Raw genomic sequence first — 23,041 nt, 5'->3', positions numbered from 1 at the left:
CAAACAAGTAAGTACACTATTATCAATTTAAACCTAAGCCCAAAAACAGCGGGCACCATTGTTTCTTCCTTTTCGATTATGACCCATAAAACGCTGGGACGACGATATTGTTCTTAAAATAAGCTTACGAAAAGCCCAAAAACATAAGGGGCACCAAAAAAAGAAAAGAAAAAAGAGAGATTGAAAAGAATTCTTCTAGTAAGTTCAGGAACCAGGCACGGCGTCATCTCTAGCCGGGGCACTCTCGGGAGCATTACTTCTTGGAGTCGTGGACTGAGCAACTTCGTCAACCACCATCTCTTTGTCCACCTCTTCCAAATCTAAGTTCTCCAAGGACACTCCGGTGGGATGCTTAATGAGGTACCTCTTCAGGAGCTCAAAGCCCTTGAAATACCAGCTGAAGAAAACAGGATTAAACTCTCCAGTTTGCTAGAAAGCCTCAATAGCATCAGTAGCGATAGTTTTGATCCTCTCCTTAGCACCCAGAAGTTGCTCGTCCTTCTCCAGGATTAGTTGACGCTCAGCCCTAAGGTCGTCACCTAAGGTCTTGACTTTCTCCTTTAAAGTAGTGGACTCGTCCATAGACTCGATAAGTTTTTTCTTCAGTGTCGAATTCTTTGCCTCCAAAACCTCCATCCTGGATACTAGAGACGCCACCTTGGCCTCCTGAGTAAGGTACTCAGAGATTATATGAAGGCTTTCTCCTAGCACTTTAAAGGAAAATAGAAGCTATCAATGCGGCGAAAAGGAAGAGGAGCGAAACTAAAAGTAGCACGAGGTCTTTACTTGAACAAGTTTATGGACATGACGAGTAGCAATCTCATTGAAAGGCACGTCGGAGAAGACCTTCAAGTCCTCGGTAGAAACGACCCCATATGCCCTTTCCACCACCAGTTTTTCATCATCCCAGACAGAAGGCGAGCGAGAATCCATTTTCTCCTTCCCTCTGTCAGGTAATCGCAACCTTTTTGAAACAGGAGTGGGGATCTCCTCGATTGAGGTGGTTGGAGATGCTGTCCTCGTCGTTTCAGTGCCTGAAATGATGGAAGTGTTAGAGGCCATTGGAGTGACGGAGGGGCCTTTCCCAGTGATGCGCATCGTCCTCTTCCCAAGATTGGGCAGTGGCTCATCCTTCTTTGCCCTCATTTTTGCATACAAATCTTTGTTAAACTTGGTCGTCATCTCTGCAATAAGGAAGACACTTATTTAAAAGAAAAAAGAAAAAATAGCGAGAGATTATGCAAGAATCAACACTGACGAACTTGAAACTTACTCTTTTGCTTCTTTTTCTCCTCAAAGTCAAGGTTGCGCAGGACAAAGGTGGAAGGCTCTAGGCCAAAACAATAGAAGGAGAGAGTCCTTGGATCCACTAAGTCGTCCCAATTTTCAATCGTCTTCGCATACGCGATCGCTTTCTCCACCCGCTCCTTGTATCTACTTTTAAGCTTGGGTCGTCTCTTAACTGCGCAAAAACAAGTAACAAAAGAGTTACCAACTATAAAAGTAAACACAGTAAAGCTCAAATGACGAGAGGAAACAATGACGCACCTAAGGTTAGGGTTCCCCACCGACGAAGTAATCTCGGAAGATCACCCCAAATCCCGCCAGAGGGAGTCTCAAAGTCGTCCCCAGACACAAAGAAAAACCTAGACTTCCAATACCTGAAAGACGAAGGCAAACCCCTGACGACCCTAGTCCTTCTCTCCCAGGGCACCAATTCATAATACCCATATTCCTTAGACTTCTTCAAGCGGTACAGGTAGATGAGCTTGTCTACTTTAAGCATGCCTCCATCCGTAGCAGCCAGCCATATCCTTATACAGTTTATCACTATCCTCCATGAATTGGGCATAAGTTGCCCATGAGCAATACCCAAACGGTCTAGCAGTTCCATGATGAACAGGTGGACAGGAAACCACAACCCACAGACGAAGGCAGACTCATAAAAGCACACCTCCCCAGGAAAGAAATGACAAGCCCGATCCCCATCAGTGGGTAAACGAACCCTAACTCGATCTGGGAACTGGAATATGCTCTTAAACCTACCTAAGGTATCAGCGTCTAACCCACACACCTCCTCGAGGGCATGAAAAGCCCTAACCTCTCGAAGTGTAGAGACGCAGTGTCTTCCTCCACCGGGTCACCGCTAGATGATAGCTCAGTCTCGAGTTCACTAGACCTAACCTCACACATTATTTCCTGCTCTTTCACCAGACTCTTGAACCAATCAATCGATTGACGAAGCAAAGGCAGCAGATCAACCAAGGCAACGTTTAGGCTGTTGCCCTCAAAAACAAAATTCTCGAGGTATGGGAAAACTCCTAAAGACCCCTCTAAATGTGCAAAAAGGAAAGAAATCGAAGGGCAAGATGTCCTGATCTCAGAGCCACTAACCATGGAAAAAACCAAAAGAACCAAGGAAAAAGGTAAAGTCCTACAATCCCAGAAACAAACACGAAAGAAGAAAAAGAGATTAGAAATTCAGCGCGATGTAAGCCTATAAGAAAAAAGAATCAGGAAAGAAGATGGAAGACATACCTCAAAACGGAAAAACAGGAAGCTCCGCCACGCACCGGCCGGAGGAAAATCACAAAGGGAAAGCAGAGGAGAAAACACCCAGAGCAATGATTGGAAACTTGGGAAAGTGAAAAGAAAGCATAGGGAGAGGAACAATTTAAAAACCAAAGCCCAAAAAACTGAAATTCAGCGAGAAACCCAAGGGTCAAGCAAACTGGAGCATTAACTCCACCAATCAAAGTGGGATACATGGCCACGATGCGTGTGGTGCCGCCACTACGCCATTAATGCAGAGCGAAATTCCAAGAGTCATATACAATCAGAGGACCTTTCAAATTCTGTAGCCGTCACTAGCACTTCATGACGACCACAGAATCCGGGGGGCAGCTGATAGGACTAACGAATTCAACTTCCCTGGACGAGATCAGCATTGTCGACGAGGTCATTCCCAGAGATGAACCCATTGAATGTCTAAGTCATTGACGAAAATACCCAAATTATTTAATACGGGCAATAATGTCTCGGACAGTTACAAAAACAATTGTACAGACTGTTGAACACCTATTGAAGTCCACATTACAAAGCCTAAGGCGTTACCAAGGGAGGCATTAAAGCCACAATAACTACTACAACGGCTAGGGGTTGTAAAAGCATATATAAGGTCCTCACCATCGCCAGCACAAGGTACATAGACATTAAGAAATACTACTTTCTTTTTTACTATATTGCTTGATTCTTTCCCTATACTAACTTTGGCATCGGAGGCAGTGTGGTAGGCACCACACCAGTGACCACGATAGGGGAACAACTCATCAATTCCACCTCTATGGAAGCTAGGATTCGACTTCATCTGGACGCATCCATTGTGACTGACGAGTTTGTGCTTCATCAACCCCTATTTAAAAATAAAAATAAAACTTACTTACGGTAACTAATAGGTTTCCCAATTGAATTGATTAAAAAAAATGGTTTCTTAATTGAAAATTATTCTTGAAAAGATAATGCTATTCTTATCTTATTGATTAATGCAGCTAGGTATTTGAATTTAATATATCATTTTTTTTTATAAAAGTTTTGAGAAGAACTATATCTTAGTTTTACTTTTATCCAAAAAAATAAAATTGAGCCATGTTTGCTTTAATTACAAGTTTACCGCTGCTTGTAATTAAAGCGAAGTCGTTAATAGTTTTAAATAGTACTCAAGATCATGGAAATTGAGTATTATTATTATTATTTTTTTTTAAAGAAAAGGAACTCGTTTTTCAAGTTTGCCACCGCTTATAATTTATTGGTTAATATTTACTATTGCAAATGAACTAAGCTATTTGTGAATAGCTCGAGCTCGGCTTCGGGAAAAGCTTAGTTATGTATGTTTGTTTAGAAAACAAGCCAAGTTCTAGCCTTAAGTTTAAGCTCAATTCTTAAACAAGCCAAGCACAAACATAATGATCTATTTGTGAACAAGCTTGTCAACATAAAAGCTCTATTTAACTATATGTAATAATATATTTTTATATGTATACTTATCTAAAAAGATGTTTATATAGCCTTGAAATTGGATTGTTTAAATTTGTCAATAGATTCATATGATATTAAATTATTATTTGTAAATTATTGATGATATAAATAATTAAATAGTCTATTTGTAGTAAAAAATTTATAGAATTATGAAGAGAATTAAGTTAATCAAGTAACTCTTGAACAAACTAGAGCTTGCTTGACAATAAAATAAGCTAAAATTGAATATAAAATCTTTTTAGTAATAAGATGAACTTGATTTATGTTTTTTTTTTAAAAATGAACAAGTTGAACTTTTAATACTATGCTCGAACCTAACAAACTCGATGTTATTATTCAATAATCTAAGTATATATGCATGTAAATTTTCCTTATTGAGACTTTGAACTTTGATCCTGACCTCAAAGGTCCTTGATAGTAATATCCTAGTTTTTAGATAATGATAAGCTTGAACATATTAGGCATAAAGGTTGGCTTGGAAATTAGTATACTGTATTTTTCCGCGTCAATCGGACGGTGGGAATTGATTTGATTCAACAGCCAGAGAGAGTCCCAACCAGAAGATATATATATATTCGCGTTCCTTGTTGGGTCTCTAAACTTTCTCATAGTCTAGGCCATAGCACAGCAAAAGCAGAAGCAAAAAAAGTCATGACTATGGAGAACGGTGAAATTCCCGAAAACGCCAATGAGCGTAAGATGTTTTTTTTCCCCCTCTTTTTATTTTCATCTCCTTAAACCTTCCAAAAAAATCACTGGGTTTTGTCAATTGGGTAACCTCTAAAATTCATTCTTAAATTTTGTTTGTGTTTATGTTTGATATCAGATTGTCCTGGTACCCAATCAGAGTCAGCAGGAAAATCTGACGCTTGTGAAGGTTGTCCTAATCAAGAAGCTTGTGCTACTGCCCCCAAAGGCCCTGATCCAGGTTCTCTCTACTTCTTTCATTTTTTTTTCCCAGTTCTCTAAAATTCTACATTTTTGTTTTGTTTATGTTGTTGTGGTGGTTATTTATGTTCGTGGGTAATGGGTATCTTCCTACATTAGTTAAGTTTCACTGCCTATATACCAAACTAGCATATGATTAAGCAATACTATGTAATTAATTGTCCATTTACTAAGTACACAGAAAAGGAAATCACTACAATGAACTTTTGACAACTTTGGGCAAATTATTTAGAGGTGTGACAATGAGAAGTATTTGTTGGTTAAAAGAAATCTTGAAATTTTATGTTAAAACACAAAGGAGATAGAAGGGTTTATCTTACTCTTAGAAAAGAAAAGGAGGGAATTGAGATGGTGCGCAGAGCGAGCTCGATTAGAAAAGGTGACTTATTTAAGTTCCTGCATTGTTAGTTCTCTTATCCTGGCAGCTAAGCATGGTTTAGTTAGCCCTTGATATTAATATCCATAGAAAGCATGTGGCACAGTGCCAACTTCTTTTTCTTTTCCCTGATAAGGTGTTGGCTGGTGATGAGCATTACATTACTTGATTTACCTGTTTGCCTAAACATACACTTAGCCAAAAAAAAAAAATCACAATTAAAACTAAGTGAAAATTCCAAAAAGAGCATCGCTCTTTGAAATAAAAGAATGGTATACATTTGGATTAAATATTCAACGATGGCATTTCATATATGCATAACATGTTTAAAGTGTAGCTAAATCCGTTTTAGTTTTTATTCTGCAAACGTATTTTATGTCACAGATGTGGTATGCCTTTTGTCTTAATGTCCATACGCTCTTGTTTCTGCAGACTTGGTTGTTATTGCAGAAAGGATGGCCACTGTTAAGCATAAGATACTTGTTTTATCAGGGAAGGGTGGAGTTGGCAAGAGCACATTCTCTGCTCAACTGTCATTCGCCTTAGCAGCTATGGACTTCCAGGTAGGTCTACTTGATGTTGACATTTGTGGCCCGAGCATCCCAAAGATGCTTGGCCTAGAAGGTCAAGAAATCCACCAGAGCAACCTCGGCTGGTCTCCTGTCTATGTTGATTCCAATCTTGGGGTCATGTCAATTGGATTCATGCTTCCTGATCCTGATGAAGCTGTCATATGGAGGGGTCCTCGCAAGAATGGGCTCATCAAGAATTTCCTGAAGGAAGTGTACTGGAATGAACTTGATTTTTTGGTTGTTGATTCTCCTCCTGGGACCTCAGATGAGCACATCTCAATTGTTCAATGCCTTGGGGCTACTGGAATAGATGGTGCAATTATTGTCACCACTCCACAGCAAGTCTCCTTGATTGATGTGAGGAAAGAAATCAATTTCTGCAAAAAGGTTGGTGTTAAGGTTCTTGGGGTTGTTGAGAACATGAGTGGCTTGTCCCAGCCTGTGATGGATTTCAAGTTTATGAGGACGACAGAGACAGGTGAACATATAGATGTTTCGGAGTGGGTTAGGGAATATTTTAGAGAGAAAGCACCAGAACTTCAAGATTTGATTGCTTGCAGTGAAGTGTTTGACAGTAGCAGTGGTGGTGCAGAAAAAATGTGTAGGGAAATGGGTGTGCCTTTTCTTGGGAAGGTGCCATTGGATCCACAGCTTTGCAAGGCAGCTGAAGAAGGTAGATCCTGCTTCATTGCTCAGAAATGCGGGGTGAGCGCTCCTGCACTGAAGATCATCATAGAAGAGCTGATTGAAAATAATGGATTCTCAAGAATGTTGCTAAGTAGTGCATAGGCAAGTTAGCTTCAGCTCATGGTCCTTGTGTGGATCAGAATTTTGTTTGTGTTTTTCTGTCCCCTTTTTATTTCTAATAGCATGGATTCTTTAGTTTGAATTACTAAATATGTATTTGTTCAAAACATGGCTGCTACGTGAATGTAATGATACTTAACCTCTGGGGTTTCTTAGCCATGCGTTGTGCATAGGCCTCTGATATGTTTACAAGTGATGATGCTTTTTAGGGATAATCTATCTCTGATGCACACCCTAAGCATTTGTTCGCACTTCAAAAACAACAGAATTCTCATTTGAGATATATTGGTTCAAGCCAAATTGCATCCTGACCCTATGGGGGTTGTATTTAATGGCCAGTGGCCAATATCAATTCCTGACCAACTGAGGGTAACTAGAGAGGAGTTGAAGCTACTAATTAAGGGATTCAAATCCTCTAGATTTATAAAGGTCCTCTACCAATAGATTTTCTTAAATCCTAATAACTCTTTTATGATATAAGAGTCTAGATTCTGTCATGTCAGCATTCTACTAACAATAATCTTAATTGTTTTGTTTGCAACAACATTATTTTATTATTTTAAAAGTATTGTTAGTGGAATGTTGACATGACAGAATCTAGACCCTTAAATTATAAAAAAGTTGTTAGGATTTAAGAAAATCTATTTGGTAAAGTACCCTAGGAAATCTAACAGATCTGAATCTCTAATTAAGTACTAAGAATGCATACATCTTCACATCACCCTGTTTCAAAGGAAGGACTAAAAATCGTTCTTACTTGCATTCATTGCCATATCAGGACTAAAAAACCCTCTTTCGTAGTGACTTTAGGGCACCAAATGAATTTGTACTCATTATCTAAGGCATTGATCAAAGGTGGGTCAAGCGAATTAACACATTCATTTAAAGGGTTTTTTTATAGATATTGTAGAATTTTAACCTATGACGTCGGCTTTATAATAATTGCTCTTATCATCATAGAGTAATCATCCAAAACATAGAATCCACTGAAGGATAAAACTTAAATATAGGTTTGAGGTGTAGTATATTATGTTTTCAAATTTGATTTAACTATTGAATTGACCAATAAAACATAAATAATATTATCTTTCTTAAGGGTGATTGAATTCAATTCTGTTTTACATTTGAATTTAATTAGTAAATTTAATGTATTACACCTAAGAAAAAATACTTAAGATTTACTCCACTTAAAAATGATTGGGGAGTAATGTAGAACCAACCTCATTCAAAAAATTGAAGTTATTATTTGGCAAGACAAGCTAAGCATAATGTTGATCTACCAAAAAAATAACCAGGAAAATCGTTTACAAATGTCTTTAGTAAGCCGAACATAATTGAAGAATTTGTTTGAACATTCTTGTAATTTTATTTTTGTGCATAAAACAAAAAAAGAAAAGAAAAATCCAAAATTATTAAAATCGATCACAACAACTTAACAAATTTGTTTGAGTTCCGATGGATGCTAAGATATCTCTCATTCCCCAAAATAATAATAAAGTAGTATTCTAGACAAACCGTAAAACCAAGGCACTATAACTATCATTCCTCTAAAGCTATACAATCCAATTTAACTTATCTGCCAACCCGCCAACTTGCTTAGTAATATTACGGAGATGTAAAATGTTTCTCCTTAACCGGTCTTGAGCAAAAAGTACACCAGCCACCAGGTGAAAACACTTATTGATGTACAAAGATACAAAGGAGATACCCTTTTTTTAATGCATTTTCTTCATTCGAAGTACTGCATAGGTTCCTTTTGAAAACCCGTTTTTGGTAAAGAAGTTTTAACTAGTTACATTGTTAAGAGGCACTAGAACATTGCTACGTTACTTTTGAACTCAATACACACATGCAGGAACGTTAACGTATATGCATAAACATGCGGGCAATGAGAAAAGGTTGAAGATTATGATATCTATAGAGAGGAATGAGATCGATCACTTTTTGTGGGAAAGGATATATACTATATAGCAGGCAATAACATACATAAATATGAATTAGCTTAGTTGAAAACCATTGCAAAATCTTTGCTATAACAATTTTCTTCAATAATACTTTCTTGATCATTTGAAACAAGGAAAGAATTTCACTGGAGTTGGAGAGGTTTCCCTCTCTCACACACACACACAAACACTGAAATCTCTCTCTCTTAAACACACATATGCAAGCGTGCACACACACTCCTATAGTTACCATGGTAAAAGCATCCTCATCAATAATGGTAAAAATTTTAGCATTTGCAATTTTAAAACACTACTTTTACAATTTTAACACCTCATTTTACAATATATCAAACATCAAACATTCTATTTTTTTTTTTAATTTTATTTAAATATTCTTTATTTAATATTTTTATATATTTTTTTACGACTTCATTTAATTTTTATTCTTTCTTTAAAATAAAGCGGGCCCTACCTGAATAAAAAAATAATATAAATTTTACAATTTGTGAACAATGCCGTCTCAAATTTGAAATTGTACTATTCATCAATGCTAAATATTATGGCATTTAAAACACTTGATGAAAGTAATTTTTTAGAATTTGATGTGTCAAATGCCAAATATTTGATATTTGACACACTTGATAAGAATCCTCCTAATTGAATTCCATAAAATAAAGCTTTTCATCATCACCATTCCCAGTTGAATCAAGCTTTTGCCCATGAGCCTAGATACTTGTCTAAAATATTCTAATTAGATCTTTTCTCACTGAATTCTGATCAATGCTTAAATAAAAAGCTTCAATTACCCAACCCACTCTAAAATGATATTAATTCAAGCACAATCAACAAAGGAGAAAATATTTAATCAATTAAGCAGGATGGAGAGGAAAAAGGAAGAATAAAGAACTATTGAATCATACCCATCATTATCATCATCACTAACTATGCAACACACTATATAAATTGTCAAAACAGTTCAACTATTCTTAAGATTAATAACAAGCAAACAAAGAAACAGTCTCATAATTTTTCTTAGAAAAGAAAATTATTAAAAACCCTTACATTAACACTAACTTAATTACTAGATTAGCCTGCTATGTCAAAACCCCATTAGGGATCTACAGTTTCTTTATGACCTCATCACCTTCTTCCCGCAGACCTATCATTCATCGGTTTCGTCGCTATGTAAATACTAGCAAGAGACCGATATTTCTGTTTCTTTGGCCGATACTCCTCTCCTTCATCACCAGAGATCTCTTCAATCTTTACTGAACTAGTTGTTTCACTCCTGAGTTCATCAACCTCTTCTTCTGTCTCCGGCTTCTTCATCTTGTTGTTGTTGCTGGTGGTGGTGTCTATGTCGCTTAGCTGCATGAGTTGCTTAACGGCAGTCATGTCGGTCTCCATTAGTGCCTTCTGGGGATTAGTTTTACGTGTAGAAGATGGTGATTCTGCCATTGAAATGCTGAAGAAAATTGGATAAGAAAGGGAGAGATCGATCGGATATGAACAACTATTTCTCTCTCTCTCTCTCTCTATTTTTTTTTAATGGTGTTTGGACGGTTTTGCTTTTAAAGGGTTTTGAGGTTCGTGTTGTTTGAGTTTGATTTGTGAGAGAGAGAAATTGCAATGAAGACGGCTGGAATATATAAATCCGTACCATATTTATAATTATTTATTATTTTTCTTGACTCTATGGTCTCCGTCTTATATTTTTTACACAAAATTATAGACAATTAATCATCGCATTTGATTATCAATGACGGCTTGAATTTGTCTCATTTTTTTTCTTTTTTTGTAAAGGCTAGGATTTGATTTTCAGTATTTATTTGGTGTGTGTATATGTATTATAAAATATGTTGTTATTTAAAATTTTAAATGATGTGATATTATATATACCTTTATAATTGTAATATTTAATATAAACCATAAAATATAACTACCTTTTAAATTGAAAGGCTCTTTTTTTTTTTTGGGACGTTATGGTCCATAAATTTCCTTCCTAACTTGATTTCTTAAAAGGGTCTAAGTCCTTGAACAAGACATAATTTTTTGTATTAAGTGTATTTTTTTAGTAATTTGATAGATACAGTAGAATTTAAACTTATAAAATTCACTTTATAATGATTGCTTTTATCATTACGATCGCCAATTGATTTTTGTCTTTTGGTATATCTAGGGCTTGACTTCCTAAGGGTCTGTGTCCTTGAATAAAACATAATCTTTTGTAGTAAGTGTATTTTATTTATTTATTTGATAGACACGATTTAAATATATACATGATGTCCACTCTATAATGATGACTTTTATCATCATGATTAAGCTAAGACACTAATTATTTTTTGTATAACCAGCCTTCAAATCATAGATCTTTTATTTGACGACAAGAGATTTTACCAGTTGTATTAAGTGTTCTAAAGATTGTATAACACTAATTTATGAGTTGGTTTTATTTTTCATTGAAAACACCAAAAAGTGTATTACAAAGCTTTTGACATTCCTTATGAATATTTGCTTGTTATTTACTCTTTTTATGGCGGGAAGGAAATGGAAATTGTCAAGTTTTTAGATGATTAGAACATTTGTATTGCATCAATTTGTCTAAAATTTTCTATCTATTTTAACATAAAAATCTAATTTTTTATTTTACATAAGTACCCTGCAAAAACACTTATATCAGATTATCTATTATACACTCTAGTTTCTTTACATAATCATTTTTATTCATTTTTTATTATTTCACCTACCCACATCAAAACACACATTCCCTCTGTCATGATGTCACTTTCATTTATGAAATTTCTTTCTCTTTCTCTTTCTCTACTCGTCATTTTTTCTTCTTCTTCCCTTCTTTTTTCACATAAAAACTCCATAAACAAACCTCCAAACTTCACTTCAACACAAACCCATATCAATCCAAATCTATTTTTTGCATTTGTAGACAAATTTGAGGCAAACCTGACCTTTGAACCAACCATCACAGACCCGATTTGGGTCCTTTACGGTATGGTATGAATCTTCACTTTCTCTCTCATGGCAGTGGCAATAGAAGCGTCGTCTTGGGGTTTGGGTTGATTTGGGTTTTTCAAATGGGTTTTCTATTGGGATTTTTTTTGGTTGATTTTGAGTTGGATTTGTGATGAGTTTTTAAGTTTGTTTAAGTTAGTTTGTTTTGGGTTGATTTCTTCTTCTTCCTCCTTCTTTTTCTGGATTGAAGAGTCTAGGGAGAGAGAGAGAGAAAGAGGAAAAAGATTTAAATAATCAAATAGAAAGTTACAATAACCATACATAGTTACTGTAGCAATTTTGTATATGTACAATATTATAGACCCATTGATGTGGGTATTTTTTTTGGAAAAAATGTATAAAATTGGCCATTTTTTATATTGGCGAAAACCACATTTTCGTCCTTATATTTACACGGGATTCTCACTTTAGTCCCTATATTTTATTTTCACCACTTTTAGTCCCTGTTTAGAAAAATGACTTCCATTTTAGTCCTTTTCGTCAGTGCCCTAACGGCACTGACCTACGTGGTAGGCGGAACTATTAAAATAATAATAAAAATTTTTATTTTGGCATTAAAAAATGCCACGTCAACATCTAAATTAAAAAAATTAATTTATTAATTTTAACTAAATAAAAAAATTAAAAATAGAAATAAAAACAAAAAATTACATTAATTGAGATCAAAATGTGTCTTGAACAAGAATAACAAGAACACAAACCCAAAAACCCAGATCTAAGAATACATTCGTCACTCGTGCAAAGATATACAGACTAATCCTTGATGCAAACCTATACTGATAGTAGTGATGCCTCCATTTGTTTTCACACACAGCAAATCCGTTCACACCCTAACCCATCGTCTTATCAAATCATTCAAAACAATTCCTAAGCACAAAAACCCATAATCCCAAATCCCCAATTTCACATCCAAAAACGCCAAAACACAAAATCATGAAATACCCATTTCTCAAAACCCCAAATCACAAACAACCATGATCACCAAAACCCACAAAACAAACAAAAAAGAGGATCACAAACAAAGAGCTCTAACTTATTTCTGGTACCCTCCACCATGAGTATCCAAGTCCTCCTCCATTGCAACAGCGAGAAAGGGTCTGGGAATGTCTTTGACATCGAAGGTGGTGTCCTTCATCATCTTCTCCACATCAGCTTTCTTGAGGACAGTCCAGCAAATTGGAGGGCGGTTGCGACGCTAGTCGCGAGTGTAGTACTTGATGTCGAAGACGGTCTCTGGTTTGAAGTGGGGACCCATGGCTTGACCTTGGTGGAGGCAGGGCTCTCCACGTGGTACTGGGTGGCAGGGAGAATAGCATGTCTGAATTCTAGGTGGGATTGTGGGCCAGTGAACTCCCATGGCTTCTTGATGTAGCGCTTCAGGTTGTCGAAGATGGATGAGGCTGGCTTCTTCGCCATTGGAGGAGAGAGAGAGCAAAGGAAGCAAAGCAGTTGCTTTGGTTTTGTTTTGTAGTTTCTTTTAGATCAAAAGGAACAGTAATGGGAAAATGGAAACAAGACAGGTCGATGCTGTTTTTTCAGTTTTGTAGTTTCTTTCGGATGTGTTCTTAGATCTGGTTTCTGACGTTGTGTTCTTGTTGTTCTTGTTCAAGACACATTTTGATCTCAATTAATGTAATTTTTGGTTTTTATTTTTTTTTATTTAGATGCTGACGTAGCATTTTTTAATGCCAAAATAAAATTTTTTATTATTATTTTAATAGTTCCATCTGCCACATAGGTCAGTGCTGTTAGGGCATTGACGGAAATGACTAAAATGGAAGACGTTTTTCTAAACAGGGACTAAAAGTGATGAAAATAAAAGATAGAGACCAAAGTGGGAATCGCGTGAAAATGTAGAGACAAAAATGTGGTTTTCGCCTTTTATATTTTATAATGACTAGCATGGGCGGCTTGATGCATTTGGGGGCTTAAGACGAAAATTGATTATCTTGTTTTAGATGAATTATGTTGATTTTTTTTCTTTTTTTAGAAATTTTATATACAAAAAAAATTTGACAATATTTTTCATACTTGTTGATGTAGCAAATTGATAGTGGTAAATAAAAGAGTGGTAATACTAAGTTAGTAGTAGACTTAGATGAGAACTAATAAATGTTTGCTAAATCAAATATTATTATTATTCTTTTTTGTAGAAGTGCAACATTCACAGTATTTTTTTACAACAAATCCTAGATTTTAAATTGTTTTTTGTTTTCTATTTGAAAATATCACAATAATTATTTTTTTGTCATCAATAACAGGCTATAACAACTTACTACTCAACATTAGTTGTAAAAGTGTTGTAAAAAATACTGTGGACGTTGGATTTTTCTCTCTTTTTTTATTTTTTTTTTCATCTGGTAAAAAAATATTATTTTATTTATTGATTATAAATAACCTTATTGGTTAAAATTTGGGGGCCTTGTTTTTACTTGGGGGCCTTAGGCAACTGCATCTCTTACTCTAACGTTCAACCGACACTGATGACTAGCTAGTGTAAGTGCTCTTATAATATGCGGTTTATGTAGAAACTGCTTGGGGAAACATGGCCCAGAGATTTTTGAACTTGTTGAGAATTTGCCAGCCGTAATGGCTAATGGTAACAAGCAGACCAATATTTTCAGGTAAGGATGGAGACAACAATTTTGGTAACCATTGCTTTTTCTGGAATAAGATTTAAAAAAAAAAATTAAGGTAACTTTATTATAGGAGAAACTTTTCTAATTAAAATGTTATCACTTCATTTTAAAATGAATTAAATAGATATAAAAATAAGAGAAATGCTATGTCTATAACATTTTCACAATATTTTCACAACAAATCATAGATGACAGGTTGTTACTAGTTGTTATTGTTGGGGAAAAAAATAATCTCAGTGGTAAATTCAAATTTGAACTAATAACAAATAATCACCTATGAATTGTTGTGAAAATGTTGTGGACGTAACACTTCTTTAAAAATAATGATATATAGTTTTTTTTTTTTTTTTTAATCAATGAAATGTTAAAATCTAATCTACTGTTTCAAAATAAATGGATTTTTTTTTAAAACCTCATAATTTGGGTGTTAGTGTTATGGTAAGAATGGAAGTCCACCTCTCCAACCATTTATACATTTTAGTCAAAGTTGGAAAGCTGCGATTTGTTGATCAATAGGAACGAGTGAATCTTTATTCCTTTCTTTTTATACAAATTGAGAACACTTACACTTTTTTTAATGACATTACATGGCCAACTTTGATGCCGAATCTCTCAAACTTCACATGAGCTATAAAGCATCGTCACCTATCCACTGGCAAGCACTTGGTACAAGCCTAAGCTAATTTGAAACATAAAAATAGACATTTAATATTGTAATAACCTCTTAATGGATTCAGGATTGGTTGATACAACAATATCATGTTGGATATATTTCAAAATTTTACTTTTGTGATAAAGCAAAAAAAAACAATACACAGATCTAAAAATAAGCAATAACACAAATAGATGTGATAGGCAAAGGCAATAACCAAATAATGAATATATATATATATAAAGAGAAATCTGCAAATAATTAAACTCACAAACCAAATGCGTGAAGGATGAACAATTCAGATCAAGTCTTGTGTTTGGCACAATCTCCTTAAAGCAGATTTCGCCCCTCACACAATCATTGTAGTGCTTTGAGACTCACGGACGTCTGCCTCTTAGGATAAAATGATCTACAGCACGAAAACAAAGCACACAAAGTCATGCTCTGCGAATTACTCAATGTCTTTTTCTCTCTCTTTGACACAAAATGAATACACAAAAAATTCTCACGGGAGAGTTTTCCTAAAAGTAATTTTTTATGAATGAGGGACTATGTAAAAAATTATACATTACTAAACAGGCACTCTATTTCAGTAATAAATACTGTGCACAGACTAACTGACTCAAAAATTAAAATAATAAAATATTATTATTTGGACAAGTAGGCCCAGTCCACTTATGCCAAAAGCCCAACCTAATGTCCAACTCATGAGTATATAAACTCATATATTATCTATTTCATTTCCTATGTGTGACTCAAGATTTTTTCCACTGTAATAACATCTTCAAGTGAACATAGAAAACATCAATTGCTTATTCACTCCATGTTATTTTCCAACAATCCCCCACATGAACAGAAATTGATAAACACAATGCAAATGATGATGCAGACACAGAGAGAGTAGAAGAAAAGTTACTGTATTGGGAAAAGTAGCTTGTGGCTTTGAATTTTCCTTTGTGAAAGACTATATACTAGCTAACCAGTGAACATGATGTCTTGAACTGTTCAACCGTTTGTGTATACCAAGACAATAGAATTCACACAGCTCATTTTCAGACATATTTCGTTCTTATAGATGTGTTCATTTCGGCCCTGAACATATCCTGGTAAATTCATGAAGTGCTTTAGAGAATTCAACCTTGAAACTCTCATGGAAGCGGCCCACTTCACACTCATATAGGTGATTCTTATTAAGAGTATCCTGCTATATACCACTCGGAATTCCAAGATATAAGAATCATTAAGAGCAAAGCTTACCCTAAACATCGCTTACAGGCATCACTATTTCATTATAGGAACGGGCGGGAGATGTAATCTCCATAGTGATAAAAACTAATCTCCACAATTTTGTTGTCCCTTTGAAAACCTAGATATTGGGATCTCTAGTCAACTAGGTGGGGTTACTATCATGGAAACTTTAGGTTATAGGTTTTAACCCCATTCCCCTCAATAAGCGGTTTAATTGCTTTCTACTCAAAATTTTGATTAACGGATCCGCTATATTCTCTTTCGACTTTATGAAGTCAATGAAAATAATTTCATTAGAGAGCAACTGCCTCACGGTATTATGTCTTCGACGTATATGTCGAGACTTACCGTTGTACATATGACTCTATGCCTTTTATTCTTAGTTAGATGTAAATTTACATCTATAGGTTTTCTCACTGGGCTGTCATCATATTTCTTGAATTTCTCAAGAACTTTCTTAACATAATGTGATTGAGATAAGACAAGTCCATTAGATTTTCTATAAATTTTCATTCCTAGTATCACATCTGCAACACCTAAATCTTTCATGTTGAACTCACTAGTCAACATTCTCTTGGTAGCTTTAATGATATTATTATTACTACCTATAATGAGCATATCATAACATAGACACACACAATGACATAGCCATTTGCAGAATCTTTAATATACACACATTTGTCACACTCATTGATTTTAAACCCATTTGACATCATCGCATTGTCAAATTTCTCATGCCATTGCTTTGGAGTTTTAATTCATAAAGAGATTTAATAAGTCTACACACTTTCTTTTCTTAACTAGAAACAATGAACCCCTCTGGTTGTTCCACATAAATCTCCTCATTCAATTCACCATTCAAGAATTTTGTTTTTACATCCATTTGATGTATCTCTAGGTTATGCAACGCTGCAATAGCTATCAACATCCGAATGGATGTTATTCTTGTAACAGGTGAATATGTGTCAAAATAATCCACACCTTCCTTTTGTTTGTAACCCTTTACAACAAGTCTTGCCTTATACTTGTCAATAGATCCATCAACCTTTAATTTCCTCTTGAATATCCATTTATATCCTAGAGGTTTACAACCTGGTGGAAGATCCACTAGTTCCCATGTATGATTTTGAAGGATGGATTCTATCTCACTATTGATAGCTTCTTTCCAGAAAGGCGCCTCAGGTGTAGAGATAGCTTCCTTGAAGCTTTGAGGTTCATCTTCTAACATATAAGTTAGAAAATCCGGACCAAACGATTTTGACGTTTTAGCCCTCTAACTACGTCTAGGCTCAACCTCATTCCTCTCTTCCATCAACTCTTGATCATGAGAAGTACTAGACGTAGACTCAAAGTTTCTCTTATGAGAACTTGACTCTTGTGTGGATTTGTAAGGAAATATCTCCTCAAAGAATGATGCATTCCTGTATTCAATAATAGTATTGACATGCAGGTCAAGAATGTCAGACTTATAAATTAGAAATTGATATGCAGTACTGTTATGAGCATAACCGATGAAAACACAATCAACGGTTTTTGGTCTCATCTTTATCCTTTTAGGAATAGGAACCACCACTTTTGCCAAACACCCCCACACCTTTAAGAATTTATAGGAATGTACTCTATCTTTTCATAATTCATAGGATGTCTTATTGGTTTTCTTTTAGGCAATTTATTAATAATATAATTGGCAGAAAGAATAGCTTCCACCCACAAGTTCTGTGGTAAATCAGAACTTATCAACATTGCATTCATCATTTCTTTTAAGGTTATATTTTTCCTTTCAGCAACTCCATTTTGCATGAGGTGAATAAGGTGCAGTGGTTTGATGAACAATACCATGATATAAACAGAACTCACCAAAAGGTGATTCATATTCCCCATCTCTATCACTCCTTAGAACCTTAATCTTTTTGTTGAGTTAATTCTCAACCTCATTCTTATATTGCATGAATGCCTCAATTGCCTCATCTTTTCTCCTTAAAAAGTACACATAACAGTATCTAGTGCAATCATCTATGAAAGTGATGAAATATTTCTTACCACCTCTAGTTTGTACAGATTTCATGTCACATACATCACTACATATTAAATCTAGAAGTTTAGTGCTTCTTTCAACTGATTTAAAAGATGTTCTAGCCATCTGAGTTTCCACACAAGTTTCACATTTATGATCAAAATCAATTTCAAATTTAGGCAATAAATTTAAATTGATTAGTCTATGTAAAGTATGATAATTAACATGACCCAATCTACTATGCCATATATTAGATAACTCAAGCATGTAAACAGAAGATTCACCTTTATTATTATCAATAACAGTCATTACATTCATCTTAAATAGGTCATTGCTCAAATATCTTTTGCCCACATACATTCCACTCTTAAAGAGTGAAAATTTATCAGACTCAAAAACCAATTTAAAACCATTTTTGCTCAACAATGAACCAGATACAAGGTTCTTTTGAATTTCTGGCACATGCAGTACATCTTTCAAAGTAAGAAACTTGTTCATAGTCATTTTGAGCACGACCTTTCCAATTACTTCAATCTTAGAGGTTGAGGAATTTCCCATAAAAAATTTTCTTCCATTACCCACAGGATTATATGTAGAAAACATTTTCTTTTCTGAACATACATGACGAGTAGCCCCAGTATCTACCTACCATTTCTTAGTATTTCCTCCTACCAAGTTCACTTCGGAAATCACAACAAAAAATGTTCATGTTGGTTTGAGCCACAGCTGGATTCACAACAATTTTGTTTGATATCTGTGTTCAACAAATTTCAAACAAATTGAATCCTCAAAACCAACCAAATTTAAGAAATAAATAGAAATATTTACTTCCAAATGTTACTGTGCAAAAAGGAAAGTCAAGCCAACTATTATTATTATTATTATTATTATTATTATTATTATTATTATTATTATTATTTCTACACTAAATTGCAGAAATAGAGCAGCACAGTAAACACAAACTAAACATTAGAATCTCAAAACCTGAGTCTTTTGGGTAAATATTGGTAAAAATGAAGTTTTTTGGGTTTATAGTCACTGTTCGAAGTTATTTGGGAAAATGAGGAGAGAGAGTGAATTTCGGCAACAGTGTTGCCGAAATTCGAAGAAAAGTATGAGAGAGAAAATCCAAACTGAGGAGAGAGAAATTTTGAGAATTTCGGCAACAGTGTTGCCGAAATTCCTTCTGCCCAAACCCTGCCCGCTTCACTGAGTGCCCATGCGCGTGAGTGCCAAAAGGAAAAAATAAAAAAGGTTTGTGGCAATCCCATTGCCGAAAATGGAGGGAAAAGAAAAAAAAAAAAAAAAAAAAAAGAGAATTACAGCAATGGGATTGCCGAAATAGGGGGGAAAGAAAAATAAAAAAAAAAAAAAGTGGCCATGTAGTGCCGAAATAGGAAAAAAAAAAAAAGGAAAATTCGCAATGGGTTGCCGAAATAGGGGGAAAAAAAAAAAGTGGCCATGTAGTGCCAAAATAGGAAAAAGAAAAAAGAAAAAAGAGGAAATGTGACAATGGGATTGCCGAAATAGGGGGAAAGAAAAAAAAACAAATGTGGCACTACATAGCCACCTTTTTTTTTTTGCTCTCTCTCCCCTATTTCGGCAACCCCATTGCCAATTTTTTTTTTTTTTTTTTTTTTTTGATTTACCCCCAATTTCGGCAACCCCATTGCCAATTTTCCTTTTTTTTTTTTTTTTTTTTTTTCCTTTCCCCCCTATTTCGGCAACCCCATTGCCAATTTTCTTTTTTCTTTTTTTTTTTCTTTTCTTTCCCCACTATTTCGGCAACCCCATTGCCAATTTTCCTCTTTTTTTTTTTTTTTTTTTTTTTTTTTTTTTTTTTTTTTTTCCCCCTATTTCGGCAACCCCATTGCCAATTTTCTTTTTTTTTTCTTTTTTTTTTTTTTCCTTTCCCCCTATTTCGGCAATCCATTGCCAATTTTCCTTTTTTTTTTCCCCCTATTTCGGCAACCCATTGCGAATTTTCCTTTTTTTTTTTTCCTATTTCGGCACTACATGGCCACTTTTTTTTTTTCTTTTTCTTTTTCTTTCCCCCCTATTTCGGCAATCCCATTGCTGTAATTCTCTTCTTTTTTTTTTTTTTTTCTTTTCCCTCCATTTTCGGCAATGGGATTGCCACAAACCTTTTTTATTTTTTCCTTTTGGCACTCACGCGCATGGGCACTCAGTGAAGCGGGCAGGGTTTGGGCAGAAGGAATTTCGGCAACACTGTTGCCGAAATTCTCAAAATTTCTCTCTCCTCAGTTTGGATTTTCTCTCTCATACTTTTCTTCGAATTTCGGCAACACTGTTGCCGAAATTCACTCTCTCTCCTCATTTTCCCAAATAACTTCGAACAGTGACTATAACCTCAAAAAACTTCATTTTTACCAATATTTACCCAAAAGACTCCTCAAAACCTAGCCAAGCAATAAACCCAAAGAGACAAAATAAATCTAATATTATATAATATATTATAAGTCAACTAAATATCAAAACCAAATAGTGCAGGAACAATTCGCACAGACTAGCAAATATATGGAGCATAGCCAGTCAAACAAAGATTCAAGAAGACAAATATCTTAATATAATATAATATAATATAATAAAACCCGTTGTCAAACATTCAATCAACTTTATCAAATGGCTGGAAAATATCTAAGACATAGTACATATGAGAAAGGTTCTAGTCTAATATAATAATAAAAAAGAAAGAAAGATCAACTAACAAACAGTATGTATAAAGCAAATTTTGCAGCACAAAAATCAATGTAATCAAATGCCAAAAACTATATAAGCGACCGCGGTAAACCGAATACCTAAACTAATAAACACGATTTTCATTTTTTAACCCAGAGAAGAAAATTCACAAATTAACGCAGACACACACAATTATGAATCCTTTCACAGTAATCACAAAATAAATTAAAATATATTTGACAATCTGCTTTAAGACTATTGGATATATTTCAACAATTTACTTTTGTGATAAAGCAAAATGAACAATACACAGATCTAAGAATAAGCAATAACACAAATAGATGTGATAGGCAAAGGCAATAACCAAATACTGAATATATATATATATATATATATAAAGAAAAATTTGCAAATAATTAAAAACTCACAGACCAAATGCGTGAAGGATGAACAATTCAGATCAAGTCTTATGTTTGACACAATCTCCTTAAAGCAGATTTCGCCCCCTCACACAATCACTGTGGTGCTTTGAAACTCACGGATGTCTGCCTTCCAGGATAAAATGATCTACAGCACAAAAAAGAAGCACACAAGATTGTGCTCTGCGAACTACTCAATGTCTTTCTCTCTTTGACACAAAATGAATGCACAAAAAATTCTCACTGTGAGAGTTTTCTTAAAAGTAGTTTTTTATGAATGAGGGACTATGTAAAAAATTATATGTTGCTGAAAAATATTATTATTTGGACAAGTAGGCCCAGGTCACTTATGCCAAAAGCCCAACCCAATGTCCAACTCATGAATATATAAACTCATATGTTATCTCTTTTCTTTCCTATGTGGGACTCAAGATTTTTACCACTTTAATAACATCTTCAAGTGAACATAGAAAATATCAATTCCGTATTCACTTCATGCTATTTTCCAACATATAATTCATCTCATGTGGTCACAGGTCAAAATATGAGGCTGGGAAGACCTCCATCTCATCGAGGACGTGTAGGAACAATCTCAGAAGACATTTGTTTGTGCTTTTTGGGCAGAGAAAACACCAAGAAAATGTTTGAATACTAAATTCAACAAAATAGCGATGTAGCTACTAAAGGCGTCAAATGTTTGAATTGATACCCATGTAAATAGAGGAAAAAGGATCAAGAGTTCCTGAATATGCAAATCTCTATATTCGCTTATATTCAGATCATATTTGTTTGTATATGGGACATACAAAAAGAGTAATAATATTAATGATAGTGTTCGACCTTGGAGCCTTGATTATTTATTGAAACAAGTTTTTTTTTTTTTTTTTGAAGAGTTCTTGAAACAAGTTTAATTGATATACATTGAGTCAAATCAATATTCATGCCCAAACATATGTACATCATAACAATAACATATATGCTAACAGTAGGTAGGCATTATTACTCCCAAGTCCTAACTTTTTGGAAAGGTTGAATCTTGGACTTTACCTACAAATTACAATACATTATTTACATAGAGAGCATTAAATATTTCATGCCTAAACATATGTACATTGATGATGTCGAAAACGTCACCAGTTAGTTGCGAGCACTCTCCATCTGATGAGGGTAAAACTAACATGACGGTCTTGCTGGTATTAAGGCGACGGGCAATATGGCTTAAAGAGGACGGATCTATGGTAGACGGACGGAAAGAATTTATGCATCGCTCTCCAGGCTACCTCAAACCACGCTATGAGATTAGGGCTGACATGGCCTTGAGTGTGATTCACGCAAACGTAAATACGAATAATTCTTGCGCTACACATTAGCCTTAATCAAAGGAATTTTATAAGGAAAGAGTTTTGATCATGAAAGGAAAGAGCTTGGTAATCAAGGAAAAAAGGCCGACTCTACACCCCTATAAATACATCCAAAACCCCCTTGACTAAAGGTACGCACATTTGACTCAACTCTAATACTTTAGGGTTGAAAAGAAATTCTAACTTGACCTTCGGAGGGTTTTTGGCCGGCACCACACCGGTGCTCTCTTTTAGGTCTCTTTGTTTCTGTTTGCAGGTCTGGTTCCAGCTGGAGAGTGCTCGCAACTAACTGGTGACGTT

The 23,041-nt window shown here is 34.9% G+C and overlaps 1 protein-coding gene across 1 annotated transcript; it reads left to right on the top strand.

The window, feature by feature from the left end:
• Positions 1–4,569: 4,569 nt before the first annotated feature.
• Positions 4,570–6,953, top strand: LOC142623407 (cytosolic Fe-S cluster assembly factor NBP35-like). The gene is made up of 3 exons (XM_075796814.1): positions 4,570–4,729; positions 4,862–4,963; positions 5,792–6,953. Exons 1-3 carry the CDS (start codon positions 4,687–4,689, stop codon positions 6,718–6,720), a joined length of 1,074 nt encoding a protein of 357 aa, XP_075652929.1. The 5' UTR covers positions 4,570–4,686; the 3' UTR covers positions 6,721–6,953.
• Positions 6,954–23,041: the final 16,088 nt, after the last annotated feature.

This window comes from Castanea sativa, chromosome 2 (genome assembly GCF_040712315.1).
Source record: "Castanea sativa cultivar Marrone di Chiusa Pesio chromosome 2, ASM4071231v1".
Classification (NCBI taxonomy): Eukaryota; Viridiplantae; Streptophyta; class Magnoliopsida; order Fagales; family Fagaceae; genus Castanea; species Castanea sativa.
The sequence above is the reverse complement of the archived record's forward strand: the minus strand, read 5'-3'. Positions and strand labels throughout refer to the sequence as shown.